The 21,224-nt window shown below is 49.3% G+C and overlaps 1 protein-coding gene across 6 annotated transcripts in view; it reads right to left on the reverse strand.

The window, feature by feature from the left end:
* The window catches only part of LOC100357845 (protein Cryzl2), a 29,854-nt gene extending 26,770 nt beyond the window's left edge, over positions 1 to 3,084 (reverse strand). For all 6 annotated transcript variants that reach the window (XR_016236913.1, XM_089336814.1, XM_089336812.1 and 3 more), the window contains exons 1-3: positions 3,017 to 3,084; positions 2,814 to 2,922; positions 46 to 142 (exon numbers count right to left, since the gene is read on the reverse strand). Coding sequence is in view for 5 of the 6 variants with exons in the window: in XM_089336814.1 (XP_089192940.1) it covers positions 46 to 142; positions 2,814 to 2,922; positions 3,017 to 3,066 (256 nt within the window). In the remaining variant the exon portion in view is untranslated. The remainder of the gene's footprint in view (positions 1 to 45; positions 143 to 2,813; positions 2,923 to 3,016) is intronic.
* Between the last annotated feature and the right edge of the window lie 18,140 nt (positions 3,085 to 21,224).

The raw sequence follows: 21,224 nt of genomic DNA on the forward strand, positions 1-21,224 counted from the left end.
AGTGTGGTTCTGGAACCTCCGGTCACTTAGTGCCCCGATACTCACCAGGTACGAAGGGAACAGAGGGCTTTTCCTGATACTGACCACGGCACACCAAATTGTCAGCAAAGTTAACACCGCAGAAATACACATCCACTCTGACCTGCAAAGCAAATAGAGTAGCAAAGCACAGCAGTACGCATCTATGGAGACAAAGTTCATTCAAGGATCCCAAAATAGTTGCCAGACCGTGGCTACCTGCCAGGAACTGTACTGATAGCCACTGTACGATCATGAGGCAAAACGGACAAGGTGTCTGCCTCGGCGGAGCTAAACATACAGTAGAGAAGACAGACGTTAACCAAACATAATGAAGATGCATGCATTAAATTGCAACTCCAATACAAAATGTTCAAGACAGCAATCGAGGGTGCTGGGAAAGTACGTGTGGGAGGATCCGACTTCTCTGCAGAGTCAGGAAAAACACCACTGAGACGCTACCACCTGCACAGTAGTCTGACATCCTAGCATTACTGGTCCCACTGGGTTTTTATTATTTTATGTTCTATAAGAGTATCGAATGGTGGCAAAAATAACTGAGCTTTTTGAAGTAGAATTTGGAATTTGCGGGCACAGATTTAGAAGATCACCATTCACCAATAAAATACTTGCCATCTAGAAAAAAAAAAAGAACATAACACTTGAACTAATAGCAGGTGAAAGTGAACTACTTGAGACAGGAGGGCAAGAACAAACGCAAGGCCACAGAGCACGGCCCTGCAGCAGGGGCTGAGAGCACAGGGGGATGACGCTAGAATGCAAGAGCCGGAACCCCACGGCCAGGGACGTGCAGGTCTCACTGAGGGTCTCAGCCTTCAGAGTAGCCGCAGGGCAAAGCCACCACAGGGTTTTAAGCAGAAGGGTAGCATGATCAGCTGTCTGGGGGATCTGGACTCCTGGAGGCTGGTCCTGGCTCCTCAGTTTTTGTGTTTCATGGCAGTGCCACAGCTGAGGCAGACTGCATGAGCGTAGCCCACAGGCTCTCCAGGCCAGCCTGTGGATCCGACAGTGTGGTCCCACCCCACCAGCATCAGTGTCACCTGGGAACCTGCCAGGAATTCAAAGTGCTGCATCAGAAACCCTGGAGACGAAGCCCACTGTTTGAACAAGCCCCAGGTGACCCTGATGCACCCAGAAAACTATCATCATCATGGACCGCAATCCCTGCAAGGGTTGCAAAACACCCAACCCATATTTGTTTGTGTAAATTTAGTACAGAGATGGCTGTGTGGGTGAGAATACATTTTCATCTGCACGATTCATTCTTGCAACAATTTTTTATGCTAGAGAGCATGCCAGGCACCATCCCACACTACAGGGTTTAATGATGAGCAAGGGACCAGCACTGTGGTATAGCAGGTAAAGCCATCACCTGCAGTGCCAGCATCCCATATGGGCGCCGGTTCAAGTCCCGGCGGCTGCTCCTCTTCTGATCCAGCTCTCTGCTATGTCCTGGCAAAGCAGCAGCAGGTGGCCCAAGTCCTTGGGCCCCTGCACCCATGTGGGAGACCCAAAAGAAGCTCCAGGCTCCTGGCTTCAGATCAGCCCAGCTCTGGCCATTGCAGCCATCTGGGGAGTAAATGAGCAGATGGAAGCCCTCTCTCTCTCTCTACCTCTGCCTCTGCCTCTCTGTAACTCTGCCTTTCAAATAAATAAATAAAAGAGTTACAGAGAGAGGTAGAAACAGAGAGAGAGGTCTTTCATCTGTTGGTTCACTCCCCAGATGGCTGCAACAGCCAGGGCTGTGCCAATCCGAAGCCAGGAGCCAGGAGCCTCTTCTGGGTTTCCCACGTGGGTGCAGGGGCCCAAGGACTTGGACCATCTGCTGCTGCTTTCCCAGGCCATAGCAGAGAGCTGGATCGGAAGAGGAGCAGCCGAGACTGGAATTGGTGCCCATATGGGATGCCGGCACTGTGGACAGGGCTTTAACTCACTGCACCACAGCGCCAGCCCCAAATAAAAAAAACTTAAAAAAAAAAAAAAAAGTGAGCAAACACCTCACCAAGTCAGCTCTCCTGAGCTAACTCCCTACAATGCGGTGTCTGGACAAACAAAACAAAGAAACCCAGGCCCAGCTGTGCACTTTCTGTGCGTGACACAGGAGTTAGTGACAAGTGTGGGGTACACACGCTTTCTCAAGTCACTCCACCTGGACTGAAGGAAACTTCACGGTGACTGTCCTGCAGCATGGGAACGCCAGGAAGCAGAGCTGCGCGGTTGCCACGGTGTGCTCACCGAACAAGCCTTGCCCGCCGCAGGTCCCCCACGAGGGACAACGCCAGGACGGCAGCTGCCTTTCTCCCCCTCCCCAGTGGCCCCCAGCACTGAGGTCCCCATCTCCACAGCAGATGACACCCGTGTGGCCACAGTGGTCAACTTCCGGGGGAGGGGGAGGGAACTGCTGGCTACCCTAAGCTTAACCCATCCCCCGCTGCTGCATTAGGCCAAGGCTGGGTCCCACGGAGAGACGCTGGGCTAGAACGATGTCAGGGGCAGGGTCCATTTGCCCTGGAACAGCAGTAATGGTGCAGGTGGCTCCGCCCAGTCACGTGTTTCTAAGGCACCAGACCTGCAGCCTTCAGAGAGAGGCCCACAGGTGCGTTTGGGGACACACTCTTACTTCTTGGTCTTTCTGGGAACCCTCCAGCCCCCTTGTGGCCGCTCCCCAGCATCGGGGTCGCTTCCAAAGCTTGGGAACCCGGAACTCGATTCAGGAAGGAAGCCAGCTGGCTGCGCGAGGTGGAGGGGACCCGAGGTCAGGCCAGCCACCCTACCTCGTGAGGCCGGACAGGACGAGGGGCCACGTCTCTAATGGCCAGGGGCTGCTTCAGCTCGGCGCAAACCGCGGCGCGGTAGTGCCGGCCCACCTCCTGCCCGGCGCTCCTGCAACGGGGAACAGGGGCCGCGTCACTCGGGCTGCCCCTCCGAACGCACGCCCGGCCCGCCCGGGGGTCTCGGGGGAGAGTAGCAGGTGCACCTGCACAGCCACGCCCAGGGAAGACGCCGTCTGCACACCGCCGCCGCCATGGCCCTGCTCCGTGGGTCACCAGGAGGCGTGACCAGAGAGAGCAGGAAGGGCGGGACAGCGCGGGACCCGCCCCGAGGAGCGCCGAGAGGCCTCCCGGGCTGGAGGCCGAGGGAAGGCGCAGCCCTACCCCGGCGAGGGCCGGAGCGCCGTGGGGTCTGCGTTGCGCTCGGGGTCTGCTGCCAGGGCCTGGCTGAGAGGCCTGGACCCCGAGGTCTCCGAGCCTCTGGTTCCCCCAGGATTCCCTGGACGTGGAGCCCGCTGGCCAGGAGAAAGATAAAGAATGCTCCACGTGCGAAATGCTTCGGTATCTGCATCGCTGGAGCTCGATTCTTGTTCCTCACTGTCTCCCGTTTGTAGGATCGTTCACAGTAGACCTGCGCCGTCACTACCAAGCTCCCAAGATACTTCCAATATCCAGTCAAGCCAAAGCCTATTGGTTTTCGTGTTCTCAATGCCCGTTTGACGCCTGGCATTTAGCAGACGACTTGGTAAATGCTGACGCAGTGACCACATAATTCCTAGACGGATGTGTGCACGCTGGAAGTGAACACAGCCATGCTATCTGAAATACTGTAACACAGGCCCTGGTGGCAACAGGAGCCGAATGTTTCCAGCAACACAGAGAAGCTCATCCTCCTGGCAAGGGCGTTTCAGTGCACACATGGCACTTAAAGACAACACAGATGTCTCCAAAGACATCTGATCAGAGCGCAGGTCTCGGGCCCAAGCCCACCTCTGCCACCCATTTATGTGGCGTTGTTATTGGCGCTTGGCGGCTCTTAAAGAGTGCATACTGGGAGGATAATCCCCAGGCTGGCCAACTCTGTTTCTACTTAAAAAATATATTTATATATTATATATATACTTAAATATATATTTATAATATATATACTTAAATATATATATTTGACAAGCACAATGACAGAGAGAGAGATTGATTGATTTTCCATCTGCTTGGGATGCCTACGTTCCAAGAGGCAGCTTAACCCACCGGGCCCCTCTGTTTCGGTCTTTTGAGAAAAGCAATATTCCTAGATAGCAAATGACCTGAAAGGCATGAGCAGGAATGGAATAAGCAAAAATGGAGAACAAAAATAAAGTAGGAAATGAACTTCTGAGTTTATTCCCTAAAAGCTTTGGTGGGAAAGACATCTAAGAACCCAGTCCCACCTTGGGTGTACAGTAGTGAAGGCAGGAATAATGGAGGAATCCCAACATCATAATCAGAAGGAACATTCTGGCTGCCAAAAATGAACAATGAGAAGCGTCAAATGTGTAAAGCATGAAGTCAGGATTGATCTGAAAATGGAATGAGTTGTTACATGTGGAAAGTGTGTTATAAAATATTAAGATAAATCACTATAAAGATTTCTTTAAGATTTATTTTTTATTTGAAAGTCAGAGTTACACAGAGAGAGAAGGAGAGGCAGAGAGAGAGAGAGAGGTCTTCCATCCACTGGTTCACTCCCCAATTGGCCAGAGCTGTACCGATCCAAAGCCAGGAGCCAGGAGCCTCTTCCAAGTCTCCCACATGGGTGCAGGAGCCCAAGGACTTGGCCCATCTTCCACTGCTTTCCCAGGCCATAGCAGAGAGCTGGATCGGAAGTGGAGCAACCAAGACTTGAACCTGCGCCCATATGGGATGCTAACACTGCAGGCAGTGGCTTTACCCACTACACCACAGCACTGGCCCCTATATAGATATTAATGTGAGCAAGACATAAAGCAAGCATTTTTAAGAGTTATCTATTTGAAAGGCAGAATTACAGAGAGAGCAAAAGACAGGCAGACAGATCTTCCAGCCACTGGTTCATTCCCCAAAGGCCCACAACAGCCAGTGTTGGGCCAGGCCAAAGTCAGGAGCCAAGTCTTCCCCATGTGTGGTAGGGACACAAGCTCTTAGGCTATCTTCCACTGCTTTCCCAGGTGCATTAGTGGGAGCTGGATCAGAAGTGCAGCTGCCGGGATTCAGATCCATGTTCATATGGGATTAACCCACTGCACTGCGACTCAGCTCCATGAGCAGTTTTTAGTTGAGCTCCTTGCAAATAGCTGCCATGCCTTCAGCTCCCCAGTGTTTGCAGTATTTGCATAATACTTGACACTTTCAGGCATTTAATAGCTGTTTATCTAACGAATTTGTTGAATGAGCACTCAGTGGTATCAATTCTCCAGAAAATTGGAAGTATCTTTAAGCACCAAGTCTTTTATTTTTAATTAAATGTTTTTATGGAAATTTTTTCTGTTATGATTTTCATAACATTCTTGTCATTCTCAGGAAATGTGAAAAACAGTGAGTTTGGAGAAATCTGTCAATACTTCATTCTAATTTATGGAAATATCTGAAGGAAAGGGTGGAAGTCCCTGTAAGAAGCATCATGGAGGGAGATGAAAGGATTTTAGGAAATTGAGGTGATTTAAGCATTCAGATGCAAACCAATTTTCACATTTCCAAAGGACAGTCAAAGGTAAATGACAAGGCATTTAATAGTAGTTGCTATAGTAGCAAAAGAGATATTTAACCTATCCATCAAAGTGCTGCCACCACACCTTACTTCTACTTTTGGTTACTGTTTCTGGTTATTTTTTAAAATAGTTAATGTGGTTATTTGGGGGAGGGGGGGAGGCAGAGACACAGAGAGAGAGAGAGGAAGAGAGGAAGAGACTCTTTTGGGTTCACTCCCCAAATTCCCACAACTGTCAGGGCTGGGCCTGGCCAAAGCCAGAAGCCCAGAGCTCAGTCCAGGTCTCTCACACAGCAGGGACCCACACACTTGAGCCACCACCTGCTGTCTCCCAAGCTGCACATTAGCGGGCAGCTAGAATCAGAAATATGACTGGGACTTGAACCCAGGCACTTTGGGAAGGGGTCACAGGTGTCCCAAGAGGCTGCCTTAACCACTTTGCAAACCCTGGCTGCCCCTGTTTCTGGTTACTTTGTTTTATTTGGGACTGAATTGGAAGGGGACAGGAAGAATGACATTTGAGTCCTAAGGGAAAATAAGACCAAGGAGCTGAAAATCGACTTATCAGTCCTCTGGGAAGAAAAAGGACGGATCCATGGCTGCCCTGCACACCAACTTGAGGGCTCATTAAGGAAGTAAAAGAGCAACAGATGACTGTCCTTCTGGTACCACTCACATGAAGAGATAATATTTAACATCCAGAAGCTGCTGGAGGGCTGAGGGTGCAGAAGCAAGCCAAAGCGGAATACACCAGCAGCGCTGTTTTCACAGAGTAATAGGCCAGCTATGAACAATGTCTCCTCCACAGTTAAAAGGCACCCGGGAGAGTCCCAGGTCTTTGAGAATACACCCTGTGTTCCACTGGCCTCAGAATTTTTTTTGTTTGCTTGTTTGTTTTTGCTGTTAAGATTGTATTTATTTATTTGAGAGGTAGAGTTACAGACTAAGAGGGAGAGACAGAAAGAAAGAAAGGTCTTCCACCTGCTGATTCACTCCCCAAATGGCCACAATGGCCAGAGCTGGGCCAATCCGAAGTCAGGAGCCAGGAGCTTCTTCCGGGTCTCCCATGCAGGTGCAGGGGCCCAAGGACTTGAGATGTCTTCTACTACTTTCCCAGGCCATACCGGAAGAGGAACAGCTGGACCTCAAATCAGAGCCCATCTGGGATCCCGGCGCCACAGGTGGAAGATTAACCTACAGGGCCACAGAGCCAGCCCCTGGCCTCAGAGTTTATCAGCACATCTAGTGCATAGTGGGTGCTCAGTAAACGCTGGAAAAGCAGGAGCCAAAGCCCCAAAAGCTGTGTGGGAAAGCTTCCAGAACAATGTAACTATCCAAAGCCCCAAATCAAAAAAAAAAAAAAAAAAACTGATGCTTGCACCCACTCCCTTTCCTCAGTGTACCACTGCTGGACATAACTGGATCTTTTTCTGGATTCCTTCAATATTGCTATTACAGATATAAAATACTATCTTCTGCCACGTCCTCTTAAATTCCTGAGGTGTGTAGGAGCAGTTTCCCTTGTCAACGCAGTCCCCTCGATCGCTCTTTCTGATCCCTGCAGTTGGAGTCAACTTCTATCAACTTCAGACGTATATTTTGGGCCGGCGCCGCGGCTCACTAGGCTAATCCTCCGCCTTGCGGCACCGGCACCCCAGGTTCTAGTCCCGGTCGGGGCGCCGGATTCTGTCCCGGTTGCCCCTCTTCCAGGCCAGCTCTCTGCTGTGGCCCGGGAGTGCAGTGGAGGATGGCCCAAGTGCTTGGGCCCTGCACCCCATGGGAGACCGGGAGAAGCACCTGGCTCCTGGCTTCGGATCAGCGCGATGTGCCAGCCACAGCGCGCCAGCCGCGGCAGCCATTGGAGGGTGAACCAACAGCAAAGGAGGACCTTTCTCTCTGTCTCTCTCTCTCACTGTCCACTCTGCCTGTCAAAAAAAAAAAAACTGTATTTTGGCCATTGATCTATAATGCATATTGACCATCCACTCTAATCCAGAAACGTCAAGATTTGCCAAGTATGTCCCATGGAGCTGCGAGATAATCTAATCAAATTGCTTCATTTGCAAGTGAGAAAACAGGCTCAGAAAGAGGCCGGCCCGAGACCACAGTGCTGGTTAGAGCCTGAGGTAGCATCAGATTGCAATATTCCTGGTTTCCTGTTTGCTGCTCTGTCCACCATGCTGGATCTCAATCCTCATCAGAACACACCATAATCAAAATATTTCGCATCTTCATAGAGCTTCATAGATTTCGAAGCACTGTCATCCAAGCTGCCTCACCGAGCTATTGATGAGAGTAATAATTATCATCACAACCAGCACTTTCTGGTTACTTAAGACAAACCAGTGCTTTTGCTGGTGTCATCCATCTTCACAATAGCCCTGTTATTTTCAGTCTTTTATGGACCAGGAATGTAGCCTGCAAGAGGTTAGGTAATGCGCCCAAGGCCACACGGCTGGGAAACGGGGCAGTTCAGAATCATCTTAATTGCCTGGTGCCAGAGCCCCTCCAACAGTATCCGGCCGCCCACTGAGCTTCCCCCACAAATGCCCTCTGGAGCAGACAAAGAAGGTATTGTGTGATCCATTTTAAAGCCATGCTCTGCTTGTAGTCTTAAGCTTAATTTTCTAGAATTTTACAGTTGTTCCAGCCTAAAAAATAGATTAATTCCCTGAAGGAGAGAATATAGAGAAAGCAACTCCAGGGATGCCTGCAGTTAAGGGACAGAGCAAGAGGGAAGTTAACACCTAATTAGGAGTTACTGCCCTATTATTCCATATAGCCCTGAGCTGGAAAGTGCATTGATTTCATTTAAATTTCAAGTAGATTGTGTAAGATTAAAACTGTGATTATGTAAAGTCATTTCCCCACACACACACACACACACACACACACACAAATATGATTTTAACGAACCAAAGCACTGCCTGGGTTGCCTAGTTACCAGCCATCACTTAAGCAGGTAGCAGCAGGCATTTGGGCTAAATCCCTGGCACCCAGATTGACCAATGTGGAAGCAGTGATGACCCGGACAATGGCTGCTGTGGCCCCCAATACTGACCACCAGCATTTGCTGCCGAAAACTATTTTCCACCTCGAACCTTCATTGTGGAACCAGCTAACAAATTCCCAAGCATTCTGGCAAATCTCCCATCTCCCCCCAAAAGAACAAATTCTTCCCTTCCATATAAATGTCCCCTCAAAGAACTCTGTACAAACCTCTATTAGCTCGCTAACCTCATTGTTTAGGTGCAAGTTATTCATCTGTCCCACAGCTAAGATCTGAGCATCAGGGCTGGGGGTGACTCTAGTGACGGCACAGTGATGTGAGAAGACTTTGGAGTCGGATGTGTCAGCATCCAGTTCCTGGCTTAGTTCCCTGCTCATTGTGACCTTGGGAAACTTCCTTAACTTCTCTGAGCCTCCATTTCCTCATCTGTAAAGCCAGCATGCACTGTACCCACTGCAGGTGGTGGTTGTGAGAATTAAGCAAGTTTGTGGAGCTAGGCTTAAGGCTCAATAAACAGCACCTCTTGTTAAAAAGACGCAATCCCTCTCCTTGAGCCTCTTCACACAGATAAGCATCTAAAAAGCCTGCACCAGGGAGAGCTGGGGAGGGGGAAGGGAGCAGGGAGCAAAGCCAACCGGTGCTGCCAGAGTGCATCATTTCAGGCAAGCCTTGCAGAAGGATGAAACAGAAGTAGCCAGCCAGAGGGCACAGCGAAGTGTGTCCCAGGAAGGGCAGTGCTCCGACAAGAGCCTGAACGGTTAAACCCCACTCCCCTGCTCTCTGCCTGTACCTTCTTTGCGGAGAAGAGAGAGAGAGAGAGAGGCAGTTTAGGCTTTTTTTCTCTCTTTGGTTTGTAGTGTGTTAACTCCACCCCTTTGAGGGAGCAGGGAAGAGGAAGATCTCCTGTCTCTCAGCCTGGGACAGTGATACCTAAAAGTCTCTTGAATGTAGGTTGGCAATTTCCAGTGGGCTTCTTGCCTGTGACACACAGGCCACTGGCCCACAGTCACCCTCGGGACCTGTCTTGCAGCTGCCTGAACACATGTTTGTTTCAGAGATGGTCCCAGGTATCTGACTTGGTTGGCCTAAGGTGCTTGTTGGGTAAAAGACTAGGCTCCAATTCAGTCTGAAATCTAAAGGACGTACTTGATAAATAACAATCTTATGCGTGAGAATTTGGTTCAACTGTAGCTGGACATGGGTTTAAAGGGATGTCTCTATTTTGAATCTAGGAAGATCACTACCATTACAAAAATGGCTTTCTAACTTGCCAAACATGTTTTGCAACTTGGTTTAACAGGTTTCCAATGAGATAGCAATGGGTAATCATCACTTGTTATATCCCCTAAGGTGAATTTTGCAGTCTCTGCCTTATGTCATTGAATTCCAGCTAGAGTTTTTACCAAAAAAATGTAATTTTGACCTTAATTCATATAAAGGTATGATATAATATCAGCATCATAGAAGTCATTTGGTGTAATTACTAAGTGTAAATTGGGTAAAGATAAATGAGATAAATGTGTCTAAATATAAACTTAAGTACTTTTTTTTTTTTTTGACAGGCAGAGTTAGACAGTGAGAGAGAGAGACAGAGAGACAAAGAGAAAGGTCTTCCTTCCATTGGTTCACTCTCCAAGTGGCCGCTACAGCCAGCACTGTGCCAATCCGAAGCCAGGAGCCAGGTGCTTCCTCCTGGTCTCCCACGCGGGTGCAGGGCCCAAGCACTTGGGCCATCCTCCACTGCCTTCCCGGGCCACAGCAGAGAGCTAGACTGGAAGAGGAGCAACTGAGACAGAACTGGCGCCCCGACTGGGACTAGAACCCGGTGTGCCGGTGCTGCAGGCGGAGGATTAGCCTAGTGAGCCGCAGCACCAGCTGCTCCATTTCTGATCCAGCTCTCTGCTACGGCCTGGGAAAGCAATAGAAAGTGGCCCAAGTTCTTGGGCCCCTGCACCCAAGTGAGAGACCCAGAAGAAGATCCTGACTCCTGGCTTCAGATCAGCACAGCTCCGGCTGTTGCAGCAATCTGGGGAGTGAACCAACAGATGGAAGACCTCTCTCTCTGTCTCTACCTCTCTGTAACTCTGCCTTTCAAATAAATAAATACATCTTTTTTAATAAGAAAAAAGATAGAAATGTTTAAATAAATTGCAGAAGGTGTGAGGAGGTCACAGAAGTTTATGAAAGAATTTTTTGAAAACAAAAGCTATTAATCAGCTGACGCCGGGGCTCACTAGGCTAATCCTCCGCCTGCAGCGCCGGCACACCGGGTTCTAGTTCCGGTCGGGGTGCCAGATTCTGTCCCGGTTGTTCCTCTTCCAGTCCAGCTCTCTGCTATGACCCGCGAGTGCAGTGGAAGATTGCCCAAGTGCTTGGGCCCCTGCACCTGCATGGGAGACCAGGAGGAAGCACCTGGCTCCTGGCTTTGGATCAACGCAGCGCGCCGCCCGTAGCAGTCACTTGGGGGATGAACCAATGGAAAAAGGAAGACCTTTCTCTCTCTCTCACTGTCTAACTCTGCCTGTCAAAAATAAAAGCTATTAATCTATTTTTCTTTGACATAGGATTAGAATCTGATCCTCTGTTACAGCACTGAGGGTTTTGCTATATATATGTATATATATTTACATATATATGTACATATTTTGAAATCACCTTTAAAAATGCTTTAAAACTGCAGCATCTCTTTTTAATAGTTTTTGTTTATTAGTGACTCAGTTTCCAGCTCCAGCAAGGTCTCATAACTTAAACACTTTTAACAAAGTCAGAACTAGATTCTATGTGCTCTGCTATTCAAGGTTTTCATTTCTCGTTTTGGTAACAAACCAAAGAGACACAGATTTTGTGTTCTGTTGAATCTATTGTGTTGTCTACTGACTCTGTTCTGATTGGTTAAAAACAGCTGAGTCTTTATTAAAAAGAGTTATGTTTTGTTTGCATATACATTTATTCTACAGCATTTGGGTGATCACTTTATAACAATGATCAAACATGGTCTATATTATGCCATGATGTTTAGGGATCCTGTTTCTACCAGATATTTTAAACCTTCTTGGCATCTTTGACAAGCATTCAAAAAATCATATTAAAGGTACTAAGATGTGAAGTGCTAAATTTTAAGTTATGATGATGTAAAATGCTACTGATACAAATATTGAAAAGTTATAAAAATTAAAAATTTTGTGTTGCTATCAGATGTGATGGTTATCTTAATGAGAAAGGCTCAGAGGCCTAAAAGGGATAAATGTTTTATAAAATCCTACAGATTCTTTCAAAAATACTGTGTGGAGTAAGCAAGTGACTTCTTGTTGGTTACTGAGTTTATAACTTTTTTTAAGATTTATTTATTTATTTGAAATTCAGAGTTACACAGAAAGGAGAGGCAGAAAGAGAGAGAGACAGAGAGAGACAGAGAGAGAGAGAGAGAGAGAGACAGAGAGAGAGGTCTTCCATCCATTGGTTCACTCCCCAGTTGGCCACAATGGTCGGAGCTGCGCCGAACCAAAGCTAGGAGCCAGGAGCCTCTTCCTGGTCTCCCAAGCGAGTGCAGTCATCCAAGGCCTTGGGCCATCTTCTACCACTTTCCTAAGCCTCAGCAGAGAGCTGGATCAGAAGTGGAGCCGCAGGGTCTTGAACCAGTGCTCTTATGGGATGCTGGCACTGCAGGCAGCAGCATTACCCGCTGCACCACAGCACCCGCCCCGAGTTTATAATTTTAAACATGGCTACTGAAAGTCTTCTGTCATCCACAGTTTTGTATTCTCCAAACACTAAAAGTCAGATTTACTGCACATGGAAGTTAAAACATCGTTGGTTCTGTGTTTAAATGTGTCCTCTTTTAGGTTCCAAAGGACTTCTTTTTCCTTGACCTCTCTTGTTCAGTATTTTGGGACAGTTCTGTAAACAGATAAAGCCAATAATGGACTACGTTTTCCAACTGAGGAAAAGTATGATTAATTCAAGTTACTAAGAACAGGAAGTAATTCAAATCAATTGGTAATTTTTTTAAAAAGCTAAAGATTTTGAGAAGCTATTACTGAAACTGCTTTATCACTCTATCCTTTAATGCATGGGTTATACTTGTGTACCTATTGTATGTCTATGTGAAACATTTATTAAGAACTCTGTTTTAATTGGCTTATAGATAAAAGATTACTCATACAAATTTAAACTGCTAAATTAACCCAAAATACATTTTTGGTTCATGTGACCTAGATAAATCTCTGTATCAAGTGTTTTAAATTAGTTGGTAGAAAGAAACTAAAAATGTCTCATTGACATGTTTCTTCTTGGGTTTGCTGGTCAAACAAGTTACACTTTTGTTAGATATTTAAGCGCTGTTTCCAAATGCAGAGTACTGTCTTAAAAATTATGAAAGGCCTTGGACCTTTTGGTAAATCTTTTCCCAAGTTGATATACTTGACAGTTAAAATTGCTTGCTAACTTCTCACTTGATATTAAGTTATTGACAGTGAGTGATCTGGGAAGCCCGACTTGTTTCCTCATTTCTCTGTTTTCTTCAAGACGAAAAACTGATTCTATTCTGAGGACTTTCCATCAGGATGTACAGTTTGACCTTTAGACCTTATAAAAGATAGCTAACATTTTTCTGTAATAATAGCCTGGCCACATATGGAAGACCAAATAGCATAGCCTAAAGGAGAGCTTAAGTTATAATTTCACATCTAGATTTACTTGGCCATGGGCACAGTAAAAAAGCAAAACCTCCCTTTTTCAAACCAAACTAAGGGAGAGAGAAAAAGTTTTACTAATGTCTCCAAAATTTATAGAAAAGGTGGTCATCATGTTTGACCTCCTCGGGGGCATCGTCTTATCTCACAGGAAGAATGCTGTCAGAACAGGCCCGTGACCACCAAAGAGCAGAGAGGGGGCTGAGCAGCCCCTCGGCTCGCATCCTCTTAAAGCCTTCCTCTGTGTTCTACTTTAACAGATCAGGAGGAAGAGGAGCAAGCTAGGCGGCCAGAGCAACGTAAGGACAGGTGGCTTTACACAGTGACTGGCCATCAAGGAGACCCCACAGGCCAGTCACCCACAAGTGGCATTGGTTTCCCTGTGGAAAGCCAGGAGGTCAGAGCCGCAGAGCTTGTTGGCTTTAAGCGGAAAAGCCTTCCCTCTGCCCAGCTTCTGCTGTAAAGGAGATGACCTCGGGTCAGTCACACTGCAGGCACAGGGCCGGTGCGGTGGTGTAGCAGGTGAAGCTGCTGCCTACAATGCCGGCATCCCATATGGGCATGGGTTCAAGTCCTGGCTGCTCCGCTTCCCATCCAACTTCCTGCATAATGCATATGGGAAAAGCAGCAGAAGATGGCCCAAGTGTTTGGGCCCCTGCCTCCATGTGGGAGACCTGGAGGAAGCTCCTAGCTCCTGGCTTCAGCCTGGCTCAGCCCTGGCCATATGGCCATTTGGGGAGTGAACCAGCAGATGGAAGATTTCTCTCTGTGTGTGTCTGTGTGTGTGTGTGTGTGTGTGTGTGTCTGTTTGTCTGTCTGTCTCTTTCTCTCTGTAACTCTTTCAAAATAAATAAATGAAATCTTACAAAAAATCTCTGCCCTGTTAGGGTTGAAAGTTCCTGAACTAAGATGGAAAGACGGGCCCAGGTGTCTGGGAGGGAGTCCATCCACTTCATGGCATCTGTGGCTCCAAGGTCCTCCCATAAAAAGCTGACACCCTGGCAAAATAACGTTGCCCAGGGATCGGACTCTTGTCTCACTGGGCAATAACAATCAGAAGGCTCTTGTCCGGTGCCTTAATCACCTCCCACTTATCAGGCCCCAGCTTCCTGTTGTGATCCAGGGGAACGGGTGGGTTGTGTTGTTTGGCAGGAAGAAGTGTCAAGGAGGGCTCTAGTCTTGCTTGGGTCTGAGGTCTAAAGCCCAGGGAGAGGAAATAGGAAAGCAACCTCACACAAAAGGGCTACAGAGAGGGCCATTTGCCTATCTGGTGGCCAAGTGATAAGTGAGCTCAAATGCCCTGCTGAGGCCTGGAGGTTTTATGTCAACTGCAGGATAATGCACTTCACGTGTGTATACCTCTTTCCAGAAAGGGCTCGCCAAGGGGATCTCATCTAATCCTTAGAAGGGCTCTTTGAGGTAGGAATTAACCTGGTGTAATCCCATCCCTCGCTCCTTTAAATTAACTCCTTCCTCTCCACTGCCTCCTTCCTAGGGCATGTAACTGTGCCCAAGACTCAGCCATAAACAAAAACCAGGAGAATCTTCCTTTGACCTGTATCCCCCTCTTGCCAACACCCTCTTTTCTCCCCACATCCACATCTGCTAGACATTAACAGTCTGTTAGCTCCATTGCTCCTCTTCTACCCACCCATCCCCCGAGTGTGGGTGAACCTGCTCCTGCTAAAGTCACCAGGGACTGCCCATTTATCCCGTCCAAGGGATGCACATCAGTCCCCAAGGCTTTGGCAGCATCTGAAGCTGTTCGCTGCTTGTTCCACTGTCCTTACCCTACTCCTCCTTGTTCTCAGGTTTCCTCTACCATCTCTTAACATAATCACCCAGAGGGTGTGTGTGTGTGTGTGTGTGCGCGCGTGCGTGCGTGTGTGCTGCCGTCTGTCTCTCCCTCTCTGATTTGTGAGCCATTCTCTAACCACTGGCCTTACCATTTCTCACCTTCTCATTTTTCTCCCCCACCTCAAAAACATGTACAATCAGGGCTGGCATTGATGCCTGCAACATCAGCATCCCTTCTGCTTGTCAATTCGAGTCCCGGCTGCTCCACTTCCAATCCAGCTCCCTGCTAATGCTCCTGGGAAAGCAGAGGAAGATGGCCCAAGTGCTTGGGTTCCTGCCACACATGTGGGAGACCCAGATGGAGCTGCAGGCTGCTGGCTTTGGCTTGGCCCACCCCAAGCTGTTGCAGCCATTTGGGAAGTGACCAGCACATGGAACATCTCTCTCTCTCTCTCTCTCTCTCTCTGGGAGTCTCTTCCCCTCTCCATCACTCTGCCTTTTCAAATAAATGAAATCAGTCTTCTAAAGATTGCACAATCCTCTTCCTCTTGTTTCCACTAACGACTCTCCCATAGCTTCAGTGCAGCACGCGCCACAACATGTGGCTGTTGCCATAGCTGTCTTCCGCAGGAGGTTATGAACCACTTCAGGGCGGAGGCAATGATTTCCCTAATTTTGCATTTTCAGGGCCCGGCTCAGTACCCAGCACATGGTAGGCACCTCAAATTGGAGGTGCTTGGCAAAGCCGTCAAGAGTCAAACAGCTAGCAAATGACAAGGACAGGCCCTAAACCTCAGTCTTCTGACTTTAAAGGATGGGGTCTCTATGCATCGGTACAGAAAAGAGCAATGGTACCAGCATTTAGTAAGTGCTGCCTCACAGTGAGTCCTGTCAATCAAAGGGCAAGAAGGCGGGAAGGGTTTCCTTTGTCCCAGCCACCAGGTGTGGAAGAATTGCTTAGCATGTGTAGCCTGCCGCTTGCATACTCCAGGATAAAGAGGAGAGAGAGAGAGAGAGAGAGACCCACCTCCTGTCTCTTCCTCTGCACAGTTACCACCATCACTTCTGGGAAGCCAGGAAGCCTACCCCAGCTCACAAAGCCCCAGCTTGCTACCGTTTTCCTCATGGAAGAGACAGGTAGGGAGTGGTTTAATGGGATGCTCTGTGTCGGGGCCAGTCGGGGGATGATCTCCGCCATCCTGCAGTACCACTCTTGACGAAACCGTCACCCAGGGCTGGAGAGACACCTGAAAGGAAGGAGAAGTCGCCTTCCCCGGGAACAAGCAAGCTTCCCAGGGACAGGCTCTGAGATGAGACAATGTGTGCACTCGCCAATTACAAGATCAAGTTCCACCCAAATACACACACTCAAAGGCTTCACCGAGGCCATCATTAAGCCTACAGGGCCCTCCCGCTGTTTGGGCAACATTGTAGTGCGGCAGTGAAGCAAGAGAAATGTCATCAAAGCGGCGAGGTAGGCTCGGAGCTGCCTCTTCCCGGCCTGACAACCGACTCACTTCACCTTGTGGTTTGGAACCCGGCTGTCTGGAAAGGGGAGAAGGAAATGAGGAGGAAGAGTGGCCTGCGCTGTGGATGGCGTTTGTCTCGCTGTTTTTCAGATGGCTTTTTTTTTTTTTTTTTTTTTTTTTTGACAGGCAGAGTGGACAGTGAGAGAGAGAGACAGAGAGAAAGGTCTTCCTTTTGCCGTTGGTTCACCCTCCAATGGCCGCCGCTGCAGCCGGCGCACCGCGCTGATCCTGGCAGGAGCCAGGAGCCAGGTGCTTTTCCTGGTCTCCCATGGGGTGCAGGGCCCAAGCACCTGGGCCATCCTCCACTGCACTCCCTGGCCATAGCAGAGAGCTGGCCTGGAAGAGGGGCGACCGGGACAGAATCCGGTGCCCCAACCGGGACTAGAACCCGGTGTGCCGGCGCCGCAAGGTGGAGGATTAGCCTATTGAGCCACGGCGCCGGCCCCAGATGGCTTTTTAATGAGCTTTCTCATTAAGGGTCCCGAGAGGCTAGGCTTCAGATGTTCCTGCATGCAAACAAGCAGGGTCCAAATCAGACAGCAACATCCCGGCTCCACATCGCTTGTTTCCAAGGTATAGCGGAAAGGGCGGGGCAGGGCAGGGGCGGGGAGGGTCCTAAAAGGAAATATGGTTCGTGAGAAAAGAGATCCAGTAACTCTTTTGTCCAAGAAAATCTGCAAACGGTGTGATTTGGGCCAGCCCTCATGAAAATACAAACGTGATCGACTGTTGGAACAGCAGAGTCTGTGTGCAAGTGTGTGGTTGTGTTTCTCTGTTCAGCCCGTTCCCATTGAGAGAGATCATTAGCCCCTGCTCCCCCAGCCCTGGGGTCTCATTTCTAGTTGGGCACCCGCCACACCGCATCAGAGAGGGGCTGCTCTGACTTCGGTGGGATCCACACTCCTTTATTTCCAGGGGCACCAGGGTGTCCAGACCCACAACAGAGTCCCACCACGTGTGGTTTTCTCATTTTGCCACTTTCATTGGGTGCAGTTAGTACATGAAAATGGATACAAAAGAATGAGACGTGAGTGCTAAACTGCGCATCAGAGTAACTTATCACCTTACAAGGTTCAACAAACAGCTTACAGCGCTAACAGCCCCTAATTAAAGCAGCAGCCTTCAGTGAAGGGGGGTGGGGGTGGGGGTGGGAAGAACAGCCCGGGTGGGGGCTGAGATGCACTTATGCACTTCCTCTGCCATTGATGGACACTGTCTGCTGGATTACTGAACACAAATTGGCCCCTTTTATGGTAGAGAAAAGATGTGGCTGTTGCTTTATTTATCTTTCCAGGGAGTTCGCTTAACACAAGGTAATTACAGACACACGAAAGTGAATGCTAGCTGCTGCCGAAGCTTGAACACAGTTGTCTGGCAAGGCTTCCCTGCGCTTGGGTGGCGCCAAGAATGCCTTCCTCGCTCTCACTCCAGGGACACTCAGAGATGATATAAATGAAGAGCCTGACCCGGCGCTGGCCGGACAGTGTGTGCTGGGCGGAAACAGGCACCTGCCCACCCTCATTGCTAGGGAGGGAGCTAAGAGAGGAGAGGGGCCCATCCTCATTAGCCACCCGCCCCACTGCCTTGGAGAGACACATCAAGAGAGGGAGACACATTCCTAAAATACGTGCTCAACACTCCAGCCCTTTTGGGGGAGCTTCCTATTATCGCGTGCCCGACTGCTTCACACTGGAAGGCAAAGCACACTCGCGCTCTCTTCATCTCAGATTCCCATGATCCGTCCCCAGGAGCACACGCGTGAGCTTGGCTGTTCTCGGATTACATGGCTGGAGATTCGTATTTATTTTTTGATGAGCATACCGCATTCTAAAGTCCATGTGCTGGAGATGTTGATTAAAAGGGCCAATCTCAGGGCCATCAAGCGGCACAGCTTAGAACACCAGCATTCCATATGGGAGCACCTGCTGGAGTCCTGACTGCTCCAATTCTGCTCCAGCTCCCTGCTAGTACACCTGGGAAGGCAGCGCAAGACGGCCCAAGTGCCTGGTTCCCTACCACCCACATGGGAGACACAGATGGGGTTCCAGGCTCCTGGTTTCAGCCAGGTCTGGCCCTGGCCAGAACAGCCAGAGTGAAGCAGTGGATGGAAGATTCTCTCTCGCTCTCTTTCTTTCTCTCTCTCTCTGTCACTCTGCCTTTCAAATGAATGAATAAATAAACTTTTGGAAAAAAGGAATCTCCCAGCTGCCTTGGCATTCTGTGGAAGACGCTGGTACCTATAGTTTCATCAGGCCTCCCACCCCCCCACCCCCCCACCCCCCCGCTGATTCTCCTTCCTGCTCAAGACCAAGAGCCTCTCCGGCCCTGCCTCTGACCCAGGGACACACTGGTCAGTGCATCACTAGGGGGCACCCTGGAACAACATTTTCCCTAGGTTGCAGGCCTCCTGCCCCAGCCAACCAAGCAGCACCGTGCTGCCCACACAATTCTGGGCTGCAGCTTCTAATGCCACAGTTTCCTTTAGGAAACGTAGTCCAGTTGCCACATCACCAACTATATCCTCCAAGCGCTTCTGCAATGGCGCTGTAGTAAATTCAATTTCTAAAGAGTAACTAGGTTTTGTCATTCTGTGTTTATTTATTAAATACTTACAGCTTGTGTGCCACAGAAACAGTAGGTATAGAAAGAACTGATAAAACAGACAATTCTTCCTACTCAAGAAAAATGTGCGAAAAATAAAACAACTACTAAACACTTTAAAAGCAATGACGGGGTCAGCATTGTGGCACAGCAGGTTAAGCCAATGCCTGCAATGCCAGCATCTCATACGAGCACCGGTCTGAGTATTGGGTGCTTCATTTCCCATCCGGCCCCTTGCTAATGCACATAGGAAGGCAGCAGAAATAGCCAAGTGCGTGGGCCCCTGCCGCTCACGTGGGAGACCCAGATGGGGCTCTGGGCTCCCGGTTTTGGTCTGGCCCAGCCCTGGCTATTGCGGGCATTGGGTGGTGAACCAGCAGATCGAAGATCTTCCTCTCTCTGTCTCTCCCTCTCTCTATAACTCTGTCTTTCAAACAAATAATTAAAAAAATAATAAAATAGTAAAAATCACTAAAATTGATAATTTTCAGATTAATCATTAGAAACCTGAGCCAGTTACTAACAGGTGCCAGTATGTGCACAAACAAGGAGGTCTACGGGTAGCCCTTAAGCAGAATGGGGTAACTGCAGACCAGGGCCCCTGAGAAACCAGCAAGGAAAGGGAGAAGAAGGGGGTCTGCGGAGCCCACCCACCCACCACACAAGGCTTTCTAATTTGGGGCCCTTCCTCATGACTCAGTGGTCATGTGGTCCAGTCGCCATTATTCAGCAAATAAGTGCCACGCTCTGGCACTTGCCGGTCACCAGCCAAGCACTAGGAACTCTGCATTGGACAAGACCAAGGCTTAGGGCTGCCCTTGGGTGCTTCCACTTACAAACAAAGCAGTGTGTTAGGGACAGGTAGAGAAGGAGGTTGCCAGGAGAAACCCAACCCAAGAGGCAGGCTGCTGAAGGAAGCTTGCCCGGAGCAGATGTGTCCCAGGGACACACGTAAGGAGAAGTTAGGAGCAGAGAGAACGAAAAACGAGTTTGACATCTGTCTGGGGAAGAGAAGCAGCAAAGCGCATTTTGAAAAAAAAGATTTTATGTATTGAAAGGCAGAGTTAGAGAGAGAGAGAGAAAGAGAGAGAGAGAGAAAGGGATCTTCCAGCTGTTGGTTCACTCCCCAAATGGCCATAACAGCTGGAGTTAGGCCAGGACGAAGCCAGGAGCCAGGAGCTTCTTTTGGGTCTCCCACGTGGGTGCAGGGGCCCAAGCACTTGGGCCATCTTCTACTGCTTTTCCAGACACACTAGCAGGAAGCTGGAGCAGGAGGGACTTGAACCAGCGCCCATGTGGGATGCCCTGTTTGCACGCGGGAATACGGAGGCTTTAACCTACTATGCAATGGTGCTGCCCCAGCAGCAAAGCGTTTTTGGGGAACTAGGGGTGTGTTCAGCAGTGCTGGAGGGCACAGAGCAGGCGGGGGCTCAGGAGGAGCCTTGTAAATCCTGATGCGAGCCATGGAAGGGTTAACAGCAGGGTGGTGGAGGTGCCAGGATCAGATCTGCATTTTAGAAGGACCGATGTGTGCCAAGGTCAGTGCTACCTTGGAATATTAATAAACAAGCAAAGCCAAGGCATCAGTCTCTCCCTTTAATTGGACCTTTCCGGTTTCCTTCCTCTGTCCCCATTCATCAGCTTCCTTTGAAACCGTTTCAAAAACAGAGGTCTCTTTTTAAGGTCTGCCTCCTGTGAAGAGCAGAGGAGGCAGGAATAGCCCTCAAGAGGGACGGTAGCAAGCTGGACAGCCCTGCCCAACGTGCCTGCGCAAGGCCTCGCAGAAGGCGACCTCTGGCAAAGTGCAGAGGGAGGCAGAGGAAGAGAGGGGCTGCAGCCAGTTTCCCAGGCAGGATGCCCTGAGCGCTCCCCAGTGCTTACAGGCCGTGCATGCGGGGTTTGTGGGGGTGGGGGCCAGCACCCAGACTGAGGGCTCAGTGCACAGAGTATATGCAGAGTGCTCAAAGAGAGCTTTATCTGCCCAGGGCTCTGCCGTTTTATTGCTCCTATTACTGCCTTGGGACTTTCACTCCCCCACGCATCACAGTGTGAGACTCAGGAGCA

The sequence above is a fragment of the Oryctolagus cuniculus genome, chromosome 7 (genome assembly GCF_051225735.1).
Source record: "Oryctolagus cuniculus isolate XC-2025 breed Fujian yellow rabbit chromosome 7, ASM5122573v1, whole genome shotgun sequence".
Taxonomy (NCBI): Eukaryota; Metazoa; Chordata; class Mammalia; order Lagomorpha; family Leporidae; genus Oryctolagus; species Oryctolagus cuniculus.